This window comes from Coregonus lavaretus (genome assembly GCF_964263955.1).
Source record: "Coregonus lavaretus genome assembly, chromosome: 1".
Lineage (NCBI taxonomy): Eukaryota > Metazoa > Chordata > Actinopteri > Salmoniformes > Salmonidae > Coregonus > Coregonus lavaretus.
This window is the reverse complement of record NC_139988.1, coordinates 49,085,008-49,109,297: the sequence shown is the minus strand read 5'-3', so window position 1 is coordinate 49,109,297 and position 24,290 is coordinate 49,085,008. Positions and strand designations below refer to the sequence as shown.

Genomic DNA, 24,290 nt, shown 5'->3' with positions numbered 1-24,290 from the left:
CATCCGTCAAGAGCTTCTAGCCCACCGCAAGCCGATTAACCCTCGGAATTGGTTGTTATAAATAGTAAAGAGCACATGAGAGTTATTTAATTCATCTCTGTGTTTGCTCCCCTCTTCAATTGGATAGATTAACAAGGAGACACACAGCAGATGATGTACGGTCACAGCTGTGACCACAGGACCCACACGGGTTTATAGCAGGCGGTTATGGAAGGTTGTGGTCGCGTCCCAAATGGCACCCTATTCCTGGTCAAAAGTAGTGCACTTTATATGAAATAGGGTGCCATTTGGGACGCATCCTGTCTCTCTCGCTTGCCTATACAGTATCTACTGGACTTGCTGAGACTCAAATGCCATGTCTTATGCCGAAAGTTACAAGGGTGACTTCTCTCGTAATATTTATACCCCATTTCAAATGACTAATCATCAATGTCAAGATATGGTTCTTAAATCAAGATGCAGAACAACCAACAACTGGGAATATTATTCAAAAAGGCCATGCACTATTCATCATTGATTTGAAATGTATTTTGGGGAAGATTTGGATTAGGAAATGCTTTATCAGGCAACAATGATGTCCATGAGACAGAATACTGGGAATACAGCCCTCAAACTCAACTCTGGTCCTCGAAGCCAGTTCCACTGCCTTTTTTCATTGTTCCCCTCTGATCAGGGACTGATTTAATGGGTGCAATTAATTATCAGGTTTGAATACCCCTGGCATACAGCATTGTGCCATGTAACCGATACAAGGCATTCTCCAAAAAATGTTGGACAAACAAAGGTTTGAGAGGAACAATCTGGAGGGAGAAAGACACTGGAGTGCTCCCATCATTTCATCTCAGATACACTGTATGCACACTGTCAGATACACTGTATGCACACTGTCAGATACACTGTATGCACACTGTCAGATACACTGTATGCACACTGTCAGATACACTGTATGCACACTGTCAGATACACAGTATGCACACTGTCAGATACACTGTATGCACACTGTCAGATACACTGTATGCACACTGTCAGATACACAGTATGCACACTGTCAGATACACTGTATGCACACTGTCAGATACACTGTATGCACACTGTCAGATACACAGTATGCACACTGTCAGATACACTGTATGCACACTGTCAGATACACTGTATGCACAGGATGGTTTAGGACAAGGGTAAAAGGTCAGGGGATAGTTGCACATGGGTGGACTACCTTGTCTACCTGTCATTCCCGGCATACCAAAGTCCCCCTAAAAGATCACACTGATTATCAATAACTACAGTAAGAGTGTTCCCAAACAAGCAGGACAACACACATACAGCATTGCAGTTTGTATTGACGAAACACACTGAAGCTCAAATGAAAACACATCAATTGGAGGCACACTTCAAACAACCAAAACAAACTTGTTGTTGTCATGTTTAGAAGTAATGAAAACAAATTATCAATGTCCGTGACCAAGATCCTCAAGAGAAAAGTGTATTACATAAACAAATAAGAACAGAGACATGGGGAGGAGTGGTGGAACGTCCCTGGCAGAGAGAGCAAAGGCAGCCTATGACTCCTCTGGGTCTGACAAAGGGGCAGGTGGCATCGCCCAACTTGGCAACCCTCCCTCCTCTCCCCCTCCCTACCGACAGACACTCAGCAAGTGCATTTCTGCTGGAGCCTCTGACAGGTGCTGTGGTTCGGGCTAACCATGGAGGGGGGAGGAGAGTGGGAGGGTGGGTGGGGGGGGATGGGGTGCCAGTAGACTGCAGAATGTACTGGGCCAATGGGGGGCACCAAGTGAGAACCCAGCCCCGCAGCCACAGCATGCCCAACTGCCCCATGGCTTTCACACCAACCCATCAGGGGGTTGTCACGTGGGGATAGAGTGTCCATCCGTTTCTGGGAAGATGAAAGCACCGGGCGGGCCCCCTGTCCAGACCCCTGGCCGGGGAGGGATCAGGGCAGGTGAGCGGTGACGGCACTAATCGCATGGAGGGGCCTCCAGCAAACACAGCAAAGAAACAGGAAGCACAGCTCCCTTTGATCTCCTGCTTCTCTAATCAGCTCTCACCATTCCTCCCATCTACTTAGCTATCCCTTCCCGTCATCGTCACTCCCCACCCCCTGGTTCTATTTTCACACCGGTGTGTGTGTATGATACTCCATGGGTGTAGGCCCACGCGTAATCTGTCAACTGATAAGCCTGGTGCTTGATTTATCAATAGGCTAATCTCTTCATTGAAACGATGCGGTCATGGCCTTTCCAGTTCAGAGGAAATGCCCTGATGGTCACAGGGGAATAGATTCATCATCTGTTCAAAACAAACGGTAATAATCCCTCTGATACACCAGTAAAGAGGGCGAAAACAGTGTGAGATACTGTAAGATGGCCTTAAAATGGCCACTGCAGCTACTACCACCACCAGAGTGGATCTGAGGCAAGTGAAAGGAATAATAGCCCTAGGTAGGTGAATAGAGAGGCCTACTTTCTGTCTTCCCCTCAGTTCTAATGTGCTCTCCAGCTGTGCTGGTCTAGGGCTCTCTGATTTCGAGGGAGAGTGAGGGTAGAGGAAGGGCAGAGCCCCATTCAGTCAGACAGACAGTTGGTGTCTGAAGCGCTAGGCTTGGCAAAGTCTACTTCCCCACACACCTCTTCTCCCTGTGTTCTGAGCACCACTGTCACCTTATTCACTATCTCTGGGTCTCTGTCTTCTGCTTTCCTGACTGGAGTGTCTGGGAGTGCCCACACAGCTCTGACCCAAGGGAGAAATTTCAAAAGCAGGCTTTTCTAACAGCCTAACAGGCTCATTAAATCAACCAGTCCTCCAGACCGGGGGAGAGACATCCGCCACTACAGTGCTAATGGTGAACCACTGTACGGTAACGGTGAGCTATTTAATCATTATGAAAGCAGAGCAGAGCAGAGGAGGAGGTCTATGGCTGTCCTGTCTACTTCCTCTATGTCTAGCCTGGTTGACTGTAGCCTGGCGACAGTAACCTGGCGACTGTAGCCTGCTGAGTGAGGGCCTTGAGATTGTTCAGTCTGGAGATGTAGAAGTAGCTCGGTCAGACTTGTGGTCGGCACCATGTGGACATTAACGATTATGGCCCATGCCACAAACCTTTACCTGTTATTTTTATTACAATCTGGTTGTACAATACTGTGAGCCTGATCCAACATTGTGAGTATAAATATAGAACAAAGTTCCCCTGGGCAGAGGCAAACCCCAAATCCTTAGGTGAATATACTGTTGCTTTGTAACATTTTCCTGCAAAAGCACTTTCTCTTTATTATAAAACAATTCGAGCCATTCCTCTCACAGCCCCACTGTTGCTGTGGATACCGTGTCTCTGCTAAAAGAGCCCTTCCTTGAAGTGTTTTCCCCTCTTTTTCCCTCTCTTTCCCAATCCCTCCATATGTGGAGTCTAATGGGGAAAACACACGGCAGCTGCTACTGCTGTGTCGGGTGGCTCAGGCCGAGGAAGCGGGAATCTTCACCATGGAAACTGGTCGGCCGTGAGTCCGACACTCAAGGATGGCAAAGTCGGTACAAAGGAGCTGACAGATAAGAAAACAAGTGGCTATGCTACATCATCCTGTCACGTCACTGGAGAATGTCCCACAGAGGACGCTGCTCACTGTCTATGAGAGACTGAGTCAAAGGACTGAAGAGGCCTGGGGGGCACATGTGTTCAAATCCTAGAGGGATTGATGAGAGGATGAGAGCAACCATGTTGTTGTTGTTGAACCTTTCAGGTCAGCAATGGACAAAACATCCCCACTTCTTCTGGAAGGCTCCTCCCACCCCCGTATGGCGCCTTCTCTGACATGACGTTTTTCATTCTAGGATTGTTTGGTCTGTTTCTTTGATTGCAAGACATGATGTATAAGATCAATCATTCGGCCCACATTTGCCCACATATTGTGATGACTGAAATAAATGTGTGCCTTCTGATTTAAAGTAACTGTCCAGTGTTTCCAGACTTCTATGAAATATGACCTGGTCGGCACTCAAAAATGAGATTCAAGGTTTCTTTTTAGTATTTATTTCATTCAGGGTTGGGTTGATTGTATATTTGAGATGCATTATTGACATGTGTACCTGTTTCAGGAGCACGCACACAAACGCACCTGTCGGTCGTTACCCTTAAAGAGCTCACGAAAAAAGAAGCACACCTTCAGAGGAGACGCTGATGACACTGAAGAAGGGCAAAATGTTTGTCTATCTACCCACCCCTGAATTAAATAAATACTAAAAAGAAACCTTGAATTTCCTTTTTGAGAGTGGACCAGCTACACGATTTTGGAATTCTATTACATTTTGGTGGATGCACCTGTTCTGAGCGCAGTGGTCACAAGAACGTTCTATGAAATATGACCTATAAATACTTATAATATGAGTGAAATAGTTATCCTTCCAATAAATTGTAATTAGGTATGTTAAAAAGCAGCTCTTCTGTGTTGGAATGGTATGGGCGTACCCCAACAAAAGAATGGTGTGGGCGTATACCGGTCATTCATGCGATTAGACCGCTGAGTGGCCAGCTCATCCTCCTCTAGACCATTGATTGGCCAGCTCATGACATCATATTCTATGAGGAAATTGCAAGCATTTTTTAAACGGTCTGTTTGGGATACAAATTTGAGGTGGGGTTTTTGACGTTTTTTTTCTCTCCAATTTATGCTTTGGCCACAAATCCAAGTATAGGACGTGGGTATGAGTTAACAGAATAAGACATCGTAAAAGTTAGATTTTCACTAGACAGTTACTTTAAGAAAGCATCAATGTTAAAATTAGCAATTTCAACAGCACAAACTCTATTAGGGTAATTATCTCAAACAAGCAATAACAAAATCAAGTCAGACATCCACAGTGCTCAATTTATCTTTAAAGCACTTGTATTCGATATCTTGCCATGCAAGCTGATATTGATAAAAAATAACTTCTTAAGATGCCACATTCCACATATAGCTTCCAGTATACCTTTTCTCCCCTCTCCCCTACGAGACCTGTCTTCCCCTCATCTCCCTACAGTGTGGATGGAGACATCATCAGAGAAAAGACTTGGGCAAAGCAATCATGCTATTTCAAAAAGAGGGACTCAAAAGACAACCAATGCTGCCAAGGGAAATAAGTCTTCCATTCATGACATAGACCTGAAAGTGGGCTACATAAATCTCCTAAAAACGGCTCCTGGCCATGTCAATGTCTAGGCCTCTGGGCTCTGAGCCTCGCATGGTGGTCCCTTGACTGAAGGGGGGTGGGGGGTCTAGTGGGGAAAATTAATATTCCATCAAGCCCTCCTAAACAGGAAGGAATTACACAGGACAAGGCTGCACCACTTGGGCTTTTTGAACTGGGATGATATCTGGGCAAGATTCAGGAACCAGCCCAGGGTTTGTCTATATCTACAGATAAATACTCCCTGTTTACTTTAGATAATATTATTAACAACCTGCTACCGTCTGGTGGCTGCACACCCACTACCACATGTTTCACTGGGAGGCTCCTCTCCTGTGAGGCTTTTAGTGAGATAATTCAGCCCATTCATAAAAATATATTAATGGACCAAAGTCAGTGGTGTGGGGTCTGTGGGGTGAATTTGTGCTTCAGCAGGTGTCGGCTAAACAATAAGGTGGCAGAACTCCCACATTGTGTTTTTGACAGTCAGAGAAATTCACATTGAACCTGTGAGACACCATTGCGTCTATCTAACCAACAACACACAGAGAGAAGGTGAGATATAATAAGGCTCTTACCTTCAGTCCAAGGTCTCCCTTCAGTCCCTATAGAAGGAGAGAGAAAGACAAGAACAAAACAGTTAGTCAATTCCTATGATTTATTTTTCAATATATAAAAATACAGCCAGTCAAAGTTGAGAGGAAGACCCTTTCTTCCTGCCTCTGTAAATGGAGTTACAGTCCTGTAGAATGCCACCAGATGGTGCAATACACTCTGATAGTAGTGGACCTATGGACAAACTTTTGATGCAGCTACAAAAAGGTATCAAATCAAATCAAATTATATTTGTCACATGAGCGGAATAGAACAAGTGTAGACCTTACAGTGAAATGCTTACTTACAAGCCCTTAACCAACAATGCAGTTTTAAGAAAAATAAGTGTTAAGTAAAAAAATAGATACCTAAAAAATAAATCAAATAACAAATAACAAATAGGATCCTCAATAAGTAACAGGGTGCAGTGGGAACATGGGAGAGTCTGTATTTCAATGCCTTCACATTTCAGTAACTCAGTAACTCAAACACCTCTGAACATCTAGTACAATACTACATTTAAAAGCGGTGAACATATTCTTATTAAAACATGGCCATGGCTTTAGTTTAGCCTTAGTCTTGGTCATCCTCTGAGCAACCTACTGTAGGGTTGACCAACCTCCTCATAAACCAGACTGAACTTTCTGGGGCTCTGTCATGGGAAAACAGTGAGATGGAGGATAGCTGGAGTTTACAAGGCAATAATATAACCAGGAGCTGGGAGTTGTAGGTTCTTCCAAAGTTCCCCAAAATAGGTCAAACATAACAAAACGTTAATTAAATGGCAATTGTCATACAGAAATACATATTTTACAAACTCACAGTTTGAATCAAACTCTGTATATCTCACTTGAGGAAGTGTACTAATGACTTTGAGAGTGGATCATGTCATAGAGAGGTTGTGGTTTGCTGACAGCAGCAGCCAAACAGTTTGACAATGCCCAGATGGCTAAGACGTTTAACCTGCTCCAGAGGCTTGTGTGGTTGTGACCCTGTTTTGTTGGGGGATGTGGGAGCCATGCAGGCTGTTGTTGTCTCTCTCTCCCCCTCTCCTCCCCCTCTCCTCTCCTCTCTTACTCCCTCTTTTTGTATGTCTCCTCCTTTTTTCTACCCCATCCTCCTCTCCTCTCTTTCCCTCTCTTCCTGTATTCATATCCCCCCTCTCTCTCTGTGCAGTCACGCTGTGTGCTGGCTGAGCCCAGTTCAGTGAAGGGCAGCGGCTGTGAGAGTGAGCCCTCCAGAGGAAGTCCATTAAGCCATGGAAAAGCGGAGAAGGACAGACACGTGGAGAGTTTAAGTGTCACGGCTCTCATGCCCCTGCAGCACTTCAAAGCCAAGGTTAGCTCCAACAGCCACCCAATGGGAGCGTGGGTGTGTGTGTGTGTTTGTGTGAGAGAGAGTGTGTATGTGCCTCTGTGTGTGTGTGTGCGTGCATATGTAGGAGAGGAATGCTCCCTTGATCAATAATGGTATGGGACCATCCCTAGATTTCCTATACAGTATAGTATAATACTAAAGAAAATGATAGAAGCAGAGGGAGAGAGGGCCCATGGCTAGGGGCGAGAGAGGTTGCAGTTGGGCCTGAGGTTAATAAATAGAATTTAGAATTTACTGTGAGCAGTTTAAGCTCTAAATACAAAACCTGTGCTATATCATTGCCACAGGAAGTACACTGAGGTACAGGAATGGTTACATGCTGATTCCTGGTCCTGCTGATAGTGTGGTGAGTGGAACAGGTCAAATGAGACTGATCAACAGTACCTTGGGGCCTTCAGGACCAGCGGGGCCAACATCACCCTATGGAAGAAAGTCACAAAGGTGAAATGGAGAGAGACAGAATGAGAAAGATGGTGAAAATAGAAGAGTGAAAAGGGAACAGGGTGTACAACTGCAGACAACAGCAAGACAGATCACAATGATTTGTATAATCCACCTAACTCTTCCTTGGTTTTCAACTGGATTTGCCAAGTTCCTATCTGTAGTCTGGAACTTCTGCTAGAGGACACAGCCCATTGGCGATCAGCAAATTCATTATCTGAATGTAGCAGTTCTGACAAGCAGCAAACAGCATGCTTTTCAATCAAGTCGTGGGATGATTACATTAAATATATCTTCCTTCTGCTTCAAGTGCTTGAAAGCAGATGGATTCATAAAAATTATATAGTCCACTACTAAAGGAAAAATAGACGTCATTACTTTTCCTCTATTGTGAAAAACCTATAAATCATGCAATGCACGATTTGTGAATATCAAGAGACCACAAATGTTTATTGAACTATGGATTTAAGCTTTAATTGAGATCCAAAACGTACCTTTATTCCTGCCATGCCTGGCTCACCCTGAAATGACAGAAAGGTTCATATTACAGTAACGGACAGCACATGTACTGTAGTTACGCCTCCTCTTCCATGAATTACATGGATGGGTCAACAAAAGAGTGCGCACTACTTTAATTCAATTTGGGGAGTTCAAAGACTTGTTTCCAACTAGATGGCTATATTTTGGCCCTTTTTCGTGGTATTCAATTGGTAGTTACAGTCTTGTCCCATCGCTACAACTCCCGTACGGACACGAGAGAGGCGAAGGTCGAGAGTCGTGTGTCCTCCGAAACACAACCCAACCGAACCACACTGCTTATTGACACAGTGCCCGTTTAACCCGGAAGCCAGCCGCACCAACGTGTCGGAGGAAAAACCGTACACCTAGTGACCGAGTCAGCGTGCACTGCGCCAGGCCCGCCACAGGAGTTGCTAGTGCGCGATGGGACAAGAACATTTACATTTAAGTCATTTAGCAGACACTCTTATCCTGAGCAACTTACAAATTAGTGCATTCAATTTAGGATAGCCAGTGGGACAACCCCTTTTTTTTTTTTTTATGGGGGGGGGGGGTGGGGGAGGTAGAAGGATTACTGTTATACTATTCCAGGTATTCCTTAAAGAGGTAGGGTTTCAAGTGTCTCCTGCCGGCCAAACCCTCCCCTACCCTGGACGACGCTGGGCCAATTGTGCGCCGCCCCATGGGTCTCCCGGTCGCGGCCGGCTGCGACAGAGCCTGGACTCTAACCAGGATCTCTAGTGGCACAGCTAGCACTGCGATGCAGTGCCTTAGACCACTGCGCCACTCGGGAGGCCCTAAAATCCCCATTCTTAATAATCCATGGCAATTAATGTATCAGGGGAAATATAGTCCTCTAGTCCAATAGCAACACAGAGAACACAAACGTAGGCTTCCCAACATGAATTGGTCTGCAGATACAGAAAGACTGGAAGCTACACTTGAGAATTGAGAGATATGTGCCAATCATGGAGCATTTGCGTTTCATATGTGCAGCTATAAGTATTGGGAATACGTGTCCATTTGTGTGTAGTATATGTATAGTGGTGTTAATTATGGAAAATAAAAATCATGTTTACCTTCATCCCTGGTAGGAGCTGGAGAAGATGGGGAAGGAATATGAAGAAGTCACAAGCATGTCAACACCAGATTTCCATCTACTTTTTGTATTTGGAAAATACATAAGTCCAGGCAAATGCAAGAGGCTAAACAAACTCACCCTTGGATCTTTTCCAGGTTTTCCTGGTTCACCAGGTTTACCCTACATCAGATTAACAAAAATATACATCACAGATACAGTACAATCATTTTCTGGGCAAACACTCATAACATTTCCACTTCAATGGCCATAGCCTCTTCCTCAATACAGTCACTTGTCCAGTGCTGATGGTGGTGGTCAGCTGGCTGAGGGGACTCACCGGTGGTCCACTAGCACCATTCAGTCCAGAGGTCCCTGAGGGCCCTGGGGGGCCGGGAGGTCCTGGTGGGCCCTGAGCTCCAGGCTCGCCCTGCTGAGAGACCTTCAGTTACCATCTGCCACTCGATGCCAGGCCATGCCAACACAACACATCACAGCACTACACATGCTGGGAGTTTTATGGTGGGCAATATTAACAGGAATCAAGACCTATAGGGCGGTTATAAGGGTGTTTATTTTCATTGAGCACCACGTTTCGAGAGGATACCACTTTTAATTCAAATTAGGATATATTTGTGTTTTTGTGTGCTTCAATGGTTTATTCTGTCAAAACCAGTTTGTTTTGAACAATACCAACTCATTGACATAACAAGGGCATAAGTAATATTTTCTGTAGCATCTTAGGATATTTGAGTGACATGTTACTTCTGAGGCAACTCAACTGTGAACCAGGGGGAATATCCTAAACAAAATAGAAGACTAAACAAAATCCAAAAAGTAAAATATTGTATTTACAACGAGGAACGGATAAGCAGAGGAAAGAGGCCTACACCTCAACTTGTCTTAATATTCCAGTGTCTAGCAGGGCTCATGGTTATACCATCATGCCATTGATTGTGTCAAACCATCTATTTCTTTATTTGACCAAACTCAAAAATATTCAATGGTGAACTGTCTTAGTAATGTATTTATTGGCTTTAAAACCATACTTCTGGATATCTCCAAGGTCATTTCGTTTTTATACAAAGGAATGACTAGATATGACATAACAAATACCCAAACAGATGATTTATTACTGTACATATGGTCTAACTTTGAAAACTTCATAATACAAAATCTTGGCCTTGAATTCAAACACTCCCCAATCACTGTGGAGTAGGCTACACTAATGCTTGCAAGGAGCCTATCTTTAGCTCAAACTGAGCCTCTGTTGCCAGGCCAGACATCGAGGCTCTGATAATCCAGAACACATCCATCCACATTAGATCCATATTTTATCCATCCCATGCTGGACAGTATGTGTCTGGCCATTATTTATGATCCGGATGTGCTTCCATTAAATTAACACATTCCATTATGCTGCACAGGACTGATTCCAGGGGCTCAATTTAAAAAGAAGAGCCAATTCGGCCTGGGTCTGGGTGGTATTTCTCCAAACAAGGTACTCTATCCTGGCACAGCGAGACTGCACACCTGGCCAAAATAAGATGGAGGAGGGATGCCAACAGGGGTCCACCTGTGCCAGGGGCCCTCTTTCTAACAGGGCTGGCAGGGTTTTGGGCACAGGGAGGGACAAAGGTCCTTTCAGAGAGCCAGGGTGAAAGTTCACAAAGAGGATTGGAGAAGACTCATTTCCTGACAGAAAAGGTAACTTTTCTTTCCTGTTCTTTTCATATCTTTGCTAAGGTTATGAAAATCATAGAAGCTAGCTGGCCGCGACCGGGAGAAAATGTTATTTCCCACAGCAAAGCAGGGTTTGTTGAAAGAGGACCAATCACCAAGCCAAATTGGGCATTTTCAACATTTCATTTACGTTAATGGAATTTAAATGGGCCTTGAAGCCCAGGCTATTTATATAATCTACTACATGTATCTGTTTTTTTTCTTAATCCTCTATGGTCACGAATATGTTCAAAGTAAATACTATTGATTTGTTTATCTTTTGGATTCCAACTGCATCTATCAACTGTTCCAACTGTGTCTCAGACTCTGTCCTTGTCCTCTTATCACAGAATTCAGGTTTGAGACACACAGGTGCCATAGAGGGTTAACGGTGGGTTATGGGGGTGTTGGGGGAGGTCGACGGCGGTTAGCATCCAGGGAAAGGCAGAAACGGGCAGGAAGGGGCAGAGAGAAATGTACCTTGAGGCGCTTTAGGATTAGAGGGCTTATTTGGGGCATGTTGCGCACGGTGATGGGCAACATCTGCTGAGGTCACAAAGCACAGGTGGCCAGCGGTGTAAGAAAGTCACGGGGCAACAAGTTCACCGGGTACCAGGGAAAGGAAACAGGACAGAACGAGAAGGGGAGGGGGGTTTGGGAACAGAAGAAGAAAGAACGAAATAGAAACAAAACATGAGAGTGAAAAGCAAGAAATTGGCAAGGCAGGGAGAGGAGAGAGAGATGGTGGGAGAGACAGAGTAACAACAGTGTAAATTAGAGGCCAGGAGTTGGTGTCAAAGGGGAGTGTTGATATGCCCTCCATGGTCAGATTGGTTACTGGTAATTGATAGGTATTGGTTTTTGACCAGATTGGATGCTGTCAGTTTACTTAACAACAGGCAGCCCTTTTGGGTGCTTGAAAGCCCATAGAGGCAGTAGTTTAGTTGTTTAGACATCAATCTCCCAGATCAACTGTACTCCTGGACCCTGTCCTGTTGCAGCTGAGTGGAGATCAGGTAGGATTCAGTCTTGCCAGAGAGAGAGTACAGTACACAACAGACTTACTGTGGCCAATCCTCCAACACAAGGCTGTACAATACGCCGCTTCTGTTGAGATTCACCAGCATTATCAGGCACAGTTTTAAAAGAGGTGAAGAATACTATACAGTCCCATTGCTTTCCCCGTAGAACCTGCTCTGTACAACTTGCCTACTTTTTACATACGGTATACATTTCCAATTTGATGAAAGGGATGTTTTGGTAAAAAAAAGGTTACCTCCTCAGACCTTTTTAATATCAAATAAATATATTATCTGAAGTTGCCAAAGCAATGTTTCAGTGGCAATGACGTTTGAAACTAAAGTTAACATAAAATGTATCAAGTAAAATTGTATGCTGAGGTATCAAAGAGGAAATATATACAGTATGTAATTATTGATAAGTAGACACAGGGAGGAGGAGGAAATACATGAATAGTAGGCAAGAGTGTTGTTATCCCCCCACTGCTATCAGAGCTATCCACCATACACACCCACATGCCATAAGATGCACCAACTTAAATTTACCCCAAAAGTAGACTGAAGATGGAAAATGGCTTTAGAGTGTCTCATATTTGACACAAAACCATTTTTACCACATACAGTGGCAATAGAGTAAAATACAGTATGTGGTGCATTTTCTGGCATTTAGAAATACTATATAATGAATTGAGAAAAAAATAGTTGAAAGTTCAGACCTGATGTCTGTCATAATATGTCCAATCTGAAGCTAGATAATCAGTGGACACAGTGAGAAATAGGCCTGGTTTGGAGAACAGCACTCCTCTACTGTAACCTGTTGACTCCACCAGTGGAGAACGGATGGGTAGGGGCGCCTGGGTGTGGCGCATTGGCTATCTTCGCGGCACAACTGGGACACAGTTTTGGGGTTACCCACAAACCTTAAACGTCAGAGCCTGACTGGAGCGTATAGCAGCCAGGGTTTTCACTACAAGATCCTGTACAAAGAGGCCCTACACACACGGGCCACACACCCACACAGAATAACCGTTGATATCCCCGTCTCACTCCTGAAACCACTCTGTCGAAAAGCATCCAGCCTGAGCCTACACCCCCCTCCTGGTTCCCACTGTAGGACAAGGAGGACCTGAGTGGAACCACCCGCTGGCAGGGACTTCCCATGCAGTGTGTGTCCAACCTGTGCTGGACCTCCACGCACAGCATGGCGGGGGGTCCAGCACAGGTTGAAGGTTTTAAACAACCCCAAATGCTCTGAACTTCTCCCTCTCAACTACACATTCTCTGCTATACTTGTCTATTTAGCCAAAGCATTTGGCAGAGTATATGAAATAACTATTATTTTCAACATGCTTTGAGTTTTTGTTATGAGGTCTTTGATACATATTCGTTCCTGGGGCAACAAGAGTTTATAACAACTCCCAAGTCTTTATAGCACCCATTGAATAGTGGGAGGTTGAATTTCATTGGACATGGAATGAGCTATCTGAACAATCTCTAAACACACAGAATAGTGTTTTTCTTGGCATCCCCACACATAGACCCTTATCTTGTAGTGCAGTGTGCTTGTCCAGGGCTACAATAAAAATGTGTACTGTTGGGGGTACTCAAGAACCAGGGTTGTATGCTCCAGCATGCTGTCAGTAATTGCCTTGTTTAAACTCAAACAGCCAAGCCCCTGAGCGACGGCCTGATTTGCTTCATGGGGCTGCCTGCCTCCATGTGTTGCATGTGCTACCCATCATAGACTCATTTGTCAGATCTCTTTTTTTGTAATTTGAACATACTCTGTGATTACAGTGCAGACCCACAATTAACTTTGTTTATGTCTGTACCTGTGAATAATACAATGTTATTTGCTACAGAAAACACATCAAAGAGACTGCAAGTCAGCATTCAAGCACATTTTAGCACCATCCACTGCGGTGCTACTGTAAGAGATCACTGAGGGGCAATTTTTGCAGCAACAAAATTATTACAGTTAAGTATGGTCATTCTAGACTATAGAGTCACTTTATTAAAGGTCCAATGCAGCCGTTTTTATCTCAAGTTCAAATAATTTCTGGGTAACAACTAAGTATCTTACTGTGATTGTTTTCAATTAAAATGGTCAAAAAGAAACAAAAATAGCTTCTTAGCAAAGTATTTTGCTAGGACTGTCTGGGAGTGGTCTGAGTGGGGAGGGGAAAACTGAAAACTAGCTGTTATTGGCAGAGAGGTTTGGAACTCTCTTTCTTGTTGGTCTATTGATGTCACCAGGCAGGCTAAAACTACATCCCACCAAAATAGGCAGAGATTTCAGGTGGTCGATTCAAACACCTCTTACACTAAAAGGGGATTATCATCATTTTCACAATTTCACAGTATTATTCCAACCTCAAATTGGAAATACGTACAGTGCGTTCGGAAAGTTTTCAGACCCCTTGACTTTTTTCACATTTTGTTACGTTACAGCCTTATTCTAAAACGGATTAAATAAATAAAATGTTCCTCATCAATCTACACACAATACCACATAATGACAAAGCGAAAAAAGGGTTTTAGATTTTTTTGCAATTTTATAAAAACTTAAAAACAGAAATACCTTATTTACAAAAGTATTCAGACCCTTTGCTATGAGACTCGAAAATGAGCTCAGGTGCATCCTGTTTCCATTGGTCATCCTTGAGATGTTTCTATAACTTGATTGGAGTCCACCTGTTGTAAATTCAATTGATTGGACATCATTTGGAAAGGCACACACCTGTCCCACAGACGACAGTGCATGTCAGAGCAAAAACCAAGCCATGAGGTCGAAGGAATTGTCCATAGAGCTCCAAGACAGGATTGTGTCGAGGCTCAGATCTGGGGAAGGGTACCAGAAAATGTCTGCAGCATTGAAGGACCCCAAGAACACAGTGGCCTCCATCATTCTTAAATGGAAGAAGTTTGGAACCACCAAGACTCTTCCTAGAGCTGGCCGCCCGGCCAAACTGAGCAATCAGGGGAGTAGGGCCTTGGTCAGGGAGGTGACCAAGAACCCAATGGTCACTCTGACAGAGCTCTAGAGTTCCTCTGTGGAGGTGGGAGAACCTTCCAGAAGGACAACAATCTCTGCAACACTCCACCAATCAGGCCTTTACGGTAGAGTGGCCAAATGGAGGCCACTCCTCAGTAAAAGGGACATGACAGCCCACTTGGAGTTTGCCAAAAGGCACCTAAAGGACTCTCAGACCATGAGAAACAAGATTCTCTGGTCTGATGAAACCAAGATTGAACTCTTTGGCCTGAATGCCAAGCGTTACATCTGGAGGAAACCTGCATGTTGGTGGCAGCAAAGTTCAGAGAGATCCTTGAAGAAAACCTGCTCCAGAGCTCTCAGGACCTCAGACTGGGGTGAAGGTTCACCTTCCAACAGGACAACGACCCTAAGCACACAGCCAAGACAACGCAGGAGTGGTTCGTGACAAGTCTCTGAATGTCCTTGAGTGGCCCAGCCAGAGCCTGGACTTAAACCCGATCGAACATCTCTGGAGAGACCTGAAAATAGCTGTGCAGTGATGCTACCCATCCAATCTGACAGAGCTTGAGAGGATCTGCAGAGAAGAATGGGAGAAACTCCCCAAATACAGGTGTGCCAAGCTTGTAGCGTCAAACCAAGAATACTCGAGGCTGTAATCGCTGCCAAAGGTGCTTCAACAAAGTACTGAGTAAAGGGTCTGAATACTTATGTAAATGTGATTTTTCAGTTTCTTATTTTTAATACATTTGCAAACATTTCTAAAAACATTTTTTTTTGCTTTCTCATTATGGGGTATTGTATGTAGAGTGATGAGAGAAAAACCCCCAATGTAATCCATTTTAGAATAAGGCTGTAATGTAACAAAATGTGGAAGAAGTCAAGGGGTCTGAATACACGTTTTTGACTGCACTGGGCCTTTAAAATTTCAAGGTATACAAGAATCAACATGATCCTAATGTTGCTGTAGTATTACAGAGATACATTTAATGATTCACTTACCCTGTGAGTGTAGTCTCCACATACGCCCTAGAGAGAGAGCGATGGATCGTGGGTTAGAGTCTCACCAGTGATTTTGTAACTAACACTTTTATGGTGCGTTATAGTGGATTATACCACCAAAATGATGTCACTGAAAAACTCACCTTTTCCCCTTTCGGACCAGGTTCACCCTAGTAAGTAAAAAAACGGCAAAGAAGGAGAGAGGAATGAGTGAAGAGAACATATCATTGTGAAGAGAGACAGACACATTAATCAACTAATGTCAAATAACAGAAAAGCTATCAAAACTTGAAAAGACAAAATGACTTACTGCAACTCCTTTAGGACCACGTTGACCCTAAAAAGCAATAAACAGTACCGGTATATCAATCTAACATCAAGAGATTAAAACCATGTAAAAACATAATGTTATCAAACTATCATTTGCTTTTATAATTTTACTGCACATGCATTAAAATACATTTTAAGATAAATGGAAATGATAAAAACAGACTTGAGGAGAATTCCACTAAATCCAAGCAATAGGCACAACAACCAAAGGACTGTCCAATCACTTGTCATAGCCTGCTCTGCTCTGTTTGACTACACATCAAGGCCCGGGGAGAGCTGTCTAACATCTGTCAGTGGTGCACAGTTGGACACATCAAGCACACTCCATGACTGTGACCCTGGTGCATAGGAGTTCCATAAAGGCATTGTGGAGACTGGAAAGATTTCATCTGTGCATTTAACAGACTGGCCTTCAGTACCCTTTAAAATTCTACTTGACAGTTGTTGGGGGTAGGGGAGTGGGGGGAGAGGAAAAGGGTCTCATTAAATGAACATTAATCAACATCAAACATTATCCACCCCACTTGGCCCCAGACAGACATGTCATTTGTATTGGCCCAGGCTGGCTCTCTGCGTGTGAGCTTCTGTAGGAAGGCAGCGCTACAAACACGCTCCGAGTGAGAGACTACCGATGTGAATACCCCCTAATAAAACAAAGCCCCTCATGATAACTCCCCAAATCCAACAAAGAGTAATGGCTTTCTTACAGAGACACAAAGACCTCTAAAATCGGCAGCTGGCCTGATAAAAGCCAGACCGCTGGCCTGGAGTACTAGACGTAGAAACAGCTTCAAGGGGTACCACAACCATCGTCCAAGAAGAATATAGTCTTTAGTGAATGTGTCTTTATTGCCAATGAAAAATGGAGGTGAGGCTTCAGAAAGGAGAGGAAAGTTATCAATAAAATAATGATTCAAGGCCCTAGATGAGATCTGTCCAGCGGTCACAGGGCTGGAGGTGAAGGGATACAGGACGTTCAACAGTCATTGTGTCATATCAGAAGCCTCACAGGGAGCGTCACAGGATTCATTAGGGCCTATAAAGGTGTCAAAATAAGTCATTTTTGGGTGATTCTTTTGGAGAGGAGGTTTTTATGGTTTGCCTTTTATGGTTTGCCATTTATCCATTCATGCTTTCTGTGGTCTGTCTGTTTTATTCGTTGTTCTTTTATACTGTTTATTTAGAGGTGTGTTTCAGTGTATTCTTGGAAAACTCCACTGAATTTGACTCTCAAAGAATTTGAATCACCATATGCATGAAACGGACAAGTCAAACTATTGTTTGCCTTTGCTCCTTTGTGTTTTATCCCAGTCAGTTTTACCTCCAGTCTGATTGAGAACCTGAGAGTGGATTGCAGCTCCCATCTGAAGACCTCTATCTATTTAAAAATGGACAGACATTCTGCCTGTCACTAAAACAGGTAGCCCACTGCTATCCCATTACTCTCCACATAAATCAGGCCACAACTGTGTTTTCCCAATTAATTTAGTGGCTTCACTCAGGGCACAAGGTAAACAACCTGCTAAGAAGGTCACCTGTGTCATGACTCTCCTGACAGTGGATCAAAGGACTCAGATCAGCTAGGCAAATGGCTGACAACAAACAGACCATCTCACCCACAGAAGAGGGGAGGGGGGTCTGTGGCGGTCTTGACACCTTAACACTGGGTCGTAAATTTAAGCAGGAGAGAACTCTCTCACTGGCTCTCTAGTATTGAGAAAAGAATGCCTTTGTGTTGAGAGAGACTTTTGCCGCCAAAATTGGAACATTTATTTCTATCACCGAATGTTAAGAATGGTCAGTGGGGATCTAAAGAATAATCATGTCATATTGTTTATTATTTTGTGATGTCATTAAGGATGGTATAACGAAATAACTGTAACTCGGAAAGGGTACGCATTCTATCTGTCAAGTTTACATCCATTGTTTTTCATATAAACTTTTGCCCAGTCAGTAACCACGCCCCCAAGGGACCACAGACATTGTGTCTGCGTGATGGAACGCCTCCTTTTTACCTGAGGTTAAAAAGCCTTGGTAACAAAATTTACCTCAGACCAGAAAACGTGAGAGTGGCGACTGCACGTTTAGAATGGTTAGAACTTTGGACCAGCAGACGTGAAGCGTCAGCTAAACGTTACAAAATGGTTAGACCAGAAAGACCAGAAAGCGTGTAGCTGTGGCTACACGGCTGAAAATGGTTAGAACTTTGAATCTCTACACGAGGTGAAAAAGATAAACTCACTAGACCAAAAAGCATTCGCAGTCTGCAGCTGTACATGAAAAGTAGTCTAGAATTTTTACTAAAGACACGATGTGGGAAGAAAGGAGTATCCCATCTCAGACAACCATTGGTGTATCTGAAGTATCTGTCCTAACAAACACTTCACTACCAAAGAAGCTCTACAAAGAAGAAGGACATTGTGACCTCTGGTGGACAATCAGAGCCTTACAAGTGAGCTGAGCGAAGACACAGCCTTTCCAAGAGTGCTTGGGTCAACAGTGATAGACGAGCGGCAAACACGTAAATACATTAATTGGTTTCTTACTCCGAATGGGCGGTAGTTAGGTTGCTAAGTATTCTGATTACCGTGAGCGTAGTTTCCAAATGTATGTACGATAAGTTTGACTCTCTTTGTCCCTCTCTCCCTCCTTCTATTGACCCCTCCCATTTTGATAACCAAGCAGTCATGCTGTTGTTAGTCTGCTAGGGACTTTTCTCATGTATTAAGTATGTATGTATTTTGTGTTATTATTTAGTTAGCTAGTAAATAAATGATTAAGCCAATTTGTGTAGTGCTGAACCATAAGTAAAGCTGTGGTTCTTGCGGATTCAAGAATTATGCAACGTTCAGAATGAGACTGATATGAGGTAATGATTAATAAGTGACTGTCATCGATAAATAACATATATACAGTTGATGTCGGAAGTTTACATACACCTTAGCCAAATACATTTAAACTCAGTTTTTCACAATTCCTGACATTTCATCCTAGTAAAAATTCCCTGCCTTAGGTCAGTTAGTATGTGAAATGTCAGAATAATAGTAGAGAGAATGATTTATTTCAGCTTTTATTTATTTCATCACATTCCCAATGGGTCAGAAATTTACATACACTCAATTAGTATTTGGTAGCATTGCCTTTAAATTGTTTAACTTGGGTCAAACGTTTCGGGTAGCCTTCCACAAGCTTCCCACAATAAGTTGGGTGAATTTTGGCCCATTCCTCCTGACAGAGCTGGTGTAACTGAGTCAGGTTTGTAGGGGTCCTTGTTCGCACACGCTTTTTCAGTTCTGCCCACAAATGTTCTATAGGATGGAGGTCAGGGCTTTGTGATGGCCACTCCAATACCTTAACTTTGTTGTCCTTAAGCCATTTTGCCACAACTTTGGAAGTATGCTTGGGGTCATTGTCTATTTGGAAGACCCATTTGCGACCAAGCTTTAACTTCCTGACTGATGTCTTGAGATGTTGCTTCGATATATCCACATAATTTTCCTTCCTCATGATGCCATCTATTTTGTGAAGTGCACCAGTCCCTACTGCAGCAAAGCACCTCCACAGCATGATGCTGCCACCCCCGTGCTTCACGGTTGGGATGGTGTTCTTCGGCTTGCAAGTCTCCCCTTTTCTCCTACAAACATAACGATGGTCATTATGGCCAAACAGTTCTATTTTTGTTTCATCAGACCAGAGGACATCTCTCCAAAAAGTACGATCTTTGTCCCCATGTGCAGTTGCAAACCGTAGTCTGGCTTTTTAATGGCGGTTTTGGAGCAGTGGCTTCTTCCTTGCTGAGCGGCCTTTCAGGTTATGTTGATATAGGACTTGTTTTACTGTGGATATAGATACTTTTGTACCTGTTTCCTCCAGCATCTTCACAAGGTCCTTTGCTGTTGTTCTGGGATTGATTTGCACTTTTCGCACCAAAATACGTTTATCTCTAGGAGACAGAACGCGTCTCCTTCCTGAGCGGTATGACGGCTGCATGGTCCCATGGTGTTTATACTTGCGTACTATTGTTTTTACAGATGAACGCGGTACCTTCAGGCATTTGGAAATTGCTCCCAAGGATGAACCAGACTTGTGGAGGTCTACAATTTGTTTTCTGAGGTCTTGGCTGATTTCTTTTGATTTTCCCATGATGTCAAGCAAAGAGGCACTGAGTTTGAAGGTAGGCCTTGAAATACATCCACAGGTACACCTCCAATTGACTCAAATGATGTCAATTAGCCTATCAGAAGCTTCTAAAGCCATTACATCACTTTCTGGAATTTTCCAAGCTGTTTAAAGGCACAGTCAACTTAGTGTATGTAAACTGCTGACCACCTGGATTTGTGATACGGTGAATTATAAGTGAAATAATCTGTCTGTAAACAATTGTTGGAAAAATTACTTGTGTCATGCACAAAGTAGATGTCCTAACCGACTTGCCAGAACTATAGTTTGTTAACAAGAAATTTGTGGAGAGGTTGAAAAACAAGTTTTAATGACTCCAACCTAAGTGTATGTAAACTTCCGACTTCAACTGTATCTTCTAAGAGTTTAATTCGGGAGATGGTAACTCGTTAAACAACTTCTTCCGTGGTGCCCCAAAATCCGAATGAGTTAATTGTTACATGATTAATTTAATCGAGTGACAATTAAACATTGTTAGTTGATTCGATAAATAACAGTCATCAGATTAACGAAAGTCACGTTACGACACCTGGATAAATAATGGTGCTTAAGCAGAATTTACCGACCTGCACGTTTTTGGTGATCACATTTGTAAGGCATTCAAAACACATAAAGAGTGTGAGTTTACGTCCTTTGGAAGTACAGGAGCGCAGACAGCAATAGGCCTACACTGTTTACATGAACTGAAAAACTGTGTGTAAAATGACAACAACACTTACCAAGTCTCCTTTCAAGCCGTTCTGTCCCTGTGTGAACATAAAAGAGTGAATGCATGTGGTAAAATATTCAAAGTTATCTCTACAGCTCCCTCTCCTTGAGTTTCTTGGCAAAATATTTAAGAAATATCAATAACACTATTACCTCCATCCTATAATAACAATAATGATACTAATAGAGATTTTATTACAATAATGACCCTAATCATTATTAACTTAATTATCCTCATCATCATCATCATAAGGTGGTGGATTCTGGGCTTTTAAAGTGCTTAAATTACTCAATTATTCAACATTTGTCAGGAATGGGGTGAAACTCACGGGCTTGCCGTCCAACCCAATCGGACCCTAGGATAAAAAAAGAGGGGAAGACATTTAAACAAAGGTTAATAGCAGTTAATATAGCTGTACAGACCACTGCACTGATATGAAACTCCTTATGAAGGGGAAGAAAGGTATTTCCAGGTCAAGGAAATTGAGGATATAGTGCATGTTTTTTGTTCTGCGGGTGTAAGTGGCATGGTGAGTCTAGCTGGTCACGAAGAACCATAAACATTTCTGAAGGGACTTTAAGGGAAATCAAAACTAGCATGTTAAAACATAAAGAGACAGCTTTGCTATTGGACAAGGGTCTATTTCTGATTAGGAGGCATAAAGGAGACAGTAGACTGGCTATAGATTTGAATAAAACAAGACCAATGATCAAGGCACTTATGCACTTAACCAGCCATGTAATCTCGGTTACCCAGAAGTAAACTCTGGCGTAATTTGGTCAGCTACGTGATTATGCAGAATCTGCCCATGGGAGATTGCCAGCCAGGAAATATCTTATTTCTAACCTTCTGACATTTGGGAGCTCCAACTATGTAATAAAGCTCAATTTGTAAAATAGTACCCTAACATTATAACACAGTTTATAAAGACTTTAACTGGGGAAGCTGCAAAGTCTTACCGGGAAGCCTGGGAAGCCTCTTGTTCCTGGCTGTCCCTATAGAGAGTCAGAAATAGATGTCGAGTTAAAGTTTTTTCTGCTGAAAGATTGACATGAAAATCTGGTGAAAGAGGGTCAGTTTGAGAGGGTACCGTTTTTCTCTTCCACAGTAATACATTTGGGCAGAGCTATAATTGACCTTGACAGAGGGAGTGATACCGCAGACTACGGGGAGAGCCTTATGTATGGGTTGCAGAGGGAAAACCAACTGACTCTCAAAACAGGAGGAAATAAGAGGGTGAAACGCAACACTGAAAAGAGTTTTAGAGGAATGAAAGAAACAAGCTGAATGAGTAAATGTCAATAATGATTAGTGAAAAGGATGAAAACATTCTGCACTGGTTATGTGGATATGCTACCCGGCCTGTGGGACTAAAGGAGGCCATTTAATATCTCATGGAAAAAGAGAGGGGGACAGTAAAGACAAAATGAGGAAGAGGTGAACGTTCCTAATGAACTGTCTGGGACCAGAGTAGGTATTGGGGGCTATGCATATTTTCCCTCCCAAAGGGATTGTTTGTTTTGGAAAGACAGTAAATATATATGGCTTATACATGCTTTGCACATGAACCTTACAGAGGATCTGGAACACTGAGAATGCAGTGTGATCAAATACAATTCACAATATGGGACCATTTTCTCTCAATCTTGCTGTGCTTCTGTGCTTGAACTTGCAAAAAGTATTGAGCTGTATGTATGGTCAACTGACTCAGTCGTTGGTTTATCAAGAGTAACCTATCACATCTAGTTTTATTCATTCATACTAGTAGGGCTAATTCTGCATGTGGACAACATATCTTAAAATATGCAAACAGTACGATTCAATATGACCATTGTGTATTAACCATTAACATAGAGAACTAATCTGATATAACTGTAGGGGTCCTTTCCCCTTTGTTTCCTATGCTCAGGTTGTAGTAGAACAAGTCTATACTCATCTGTGAAATGACAGTGTGGAGAACAAGGGCAGATAAGAAGGGCCACCTTAGGGCTGCAGGTAGGTAGCCTGGCGATTAGAGCATTGGGCCAGTAACCAAAAGATTACTGGTTCAAATCCTAGAGCCCAAAATGTGCCCTTGAGCAAGGCACTTGCTCCAGGGGTACTGGACAATGGTGATCCTAGCCATGATTCCACTCCCTGCAGGTGTCTCTGAGGGAGTTGGGATATGCAAGAAACACATTTCCATTACACCATTGTGTGTAACGGGACGAATATAAAGACCCCCCCAAATTACTATTATCTTGCTGTAATTTCTGATATTTTCTCTACACCTCTCCACCAAATCAACTTCTTCACCCTTTCCTAAGGTCAAAAGAGAGCCTCTTATGTCGACCTAACCTGCTGTGGGAAATCACCTTTTAAGTGCCCCTGCTTTTCTGGTTCTCTGTGTACTCCTTCACTCTCCTGCTGGGCTTTCTTCCGCTGTAGCCTGATGTTCATTAGAAATGCCTTATTACCAGCCAGGGGAGTGGGCACACAGGTACTGTATGTAACTAATTGTCAATTGGGAAAACAGATGTCTACTCCTCATGAGTAGCCAGTCTATTGGCTCCACAACAAGGTACTCTAACCTTGCTGTCCAAATACCAGGGCGGAACAAGAAAACCAATTCTTCACAGCATAATCAGGAAGGAAATTGCACAACTGAGGTTCAACACAGTAATCCTTTCGTCTGTCTACTAATAAAAAAGAAGAGAAACAGGGGGAAGAAAGCCGTTGAAGCAGGATAAAATCTTATTTCATCTCACGAACATAAATTATTTAATACAATAGGGCCCATTGGGTTCTGGAATACAGTATAAGAGGTAGAGGAATGTCTTCACTTCTCATCCTGATGAAACACGGAATGATCCAGATTACAGCCAAATCAAAGCTCTGGCCTCCTCAGACAATGCCAAAGTACTCCCACACAACCTGTAATGTTCAGTCTTCAGTCTCCATTAGCTCTGTGGTGGACTAGCTCAGCAACTTGGTCTGGAAAGTCCTGACAGGCAAACATGCAGAATCTCTGGCATTTCTGCTATGTGGTCATGAGTCTGGGGTTCACAAGATATCTTCTTTTATAACTTCTGTTGACAAATTCATGACATTACAATCATGCCAGGCTTATTCAGAGTGGCAGGTCATGAGTCATTGAACTGAAGACTT

The 24,290-nt window shown here is 43.1% G+C and overlaps 1 protein-coding gene across 3 annotated transcripts in view; it reads right to left on the bottom strand.

Annotated features, from left to right (window-relative positions):
• The window catches only part of LOC311132641 (uncharacterized protein), a 64,145-nt gene that overhangs the window by 18,037 nt on the left and 21,818 nt on the right, over positions 1-24,290 (bottom strand). The window contains exons 6-18 of one of the 3 annotated variants that reach the window (XM_084165900.1): positions 22,103-22,138; positions 21,472-21,498; positions 21,154-21,180; positions 16,236-16,262; positions 16,069-16,095; positions 15,926-15,952; positions 11,975-12,016; positions 9,528-9,620; positions 9,329-9,370; positions 9,189-9,206; positions 8,085-8,111; positions 7,534-7,569; positions 5,757-5,783 (exon numbers count right to left, since the gene is read on the bottom strand). In XM_084165900.1, coding sequence (XP_084022026.1) covers positions 5,757-5,783; positions 7,534-7,569; positions 8,085-8,111; positions 9,189-9,206; positions 9,329-9,370; positions 9,528-9,620; positions 11,975-12,016; positions 15,926-15,952; positions 16,069-16,095; positions 16,236-16,262; positions 21,154-21,180; positions 21,472-21,498; positions 22,103-22,138 — 456 coding nt within the window. Of the gene's footprint in view, positions 1-5,756; positions 5,784-7,533; positions 7,570-8,084; positions 8,112-9,188; positions 9,207-9,328; positions 9,371-9,527; positions 9,621-11,389; positions 11,453-11,974; positions 12,017-15,925; positions 15,953-16,068; positions 16,096-16,235; positions 16,263-21,153; positions 21,181-21,471; positions 21,499-22,102; positions 22,139-24,290 lie in introns of all 3 variants that reach the window. The other 2 variants (XM_084165901.1, XM_084165899.1) reach the window with 2 other exon arrangements.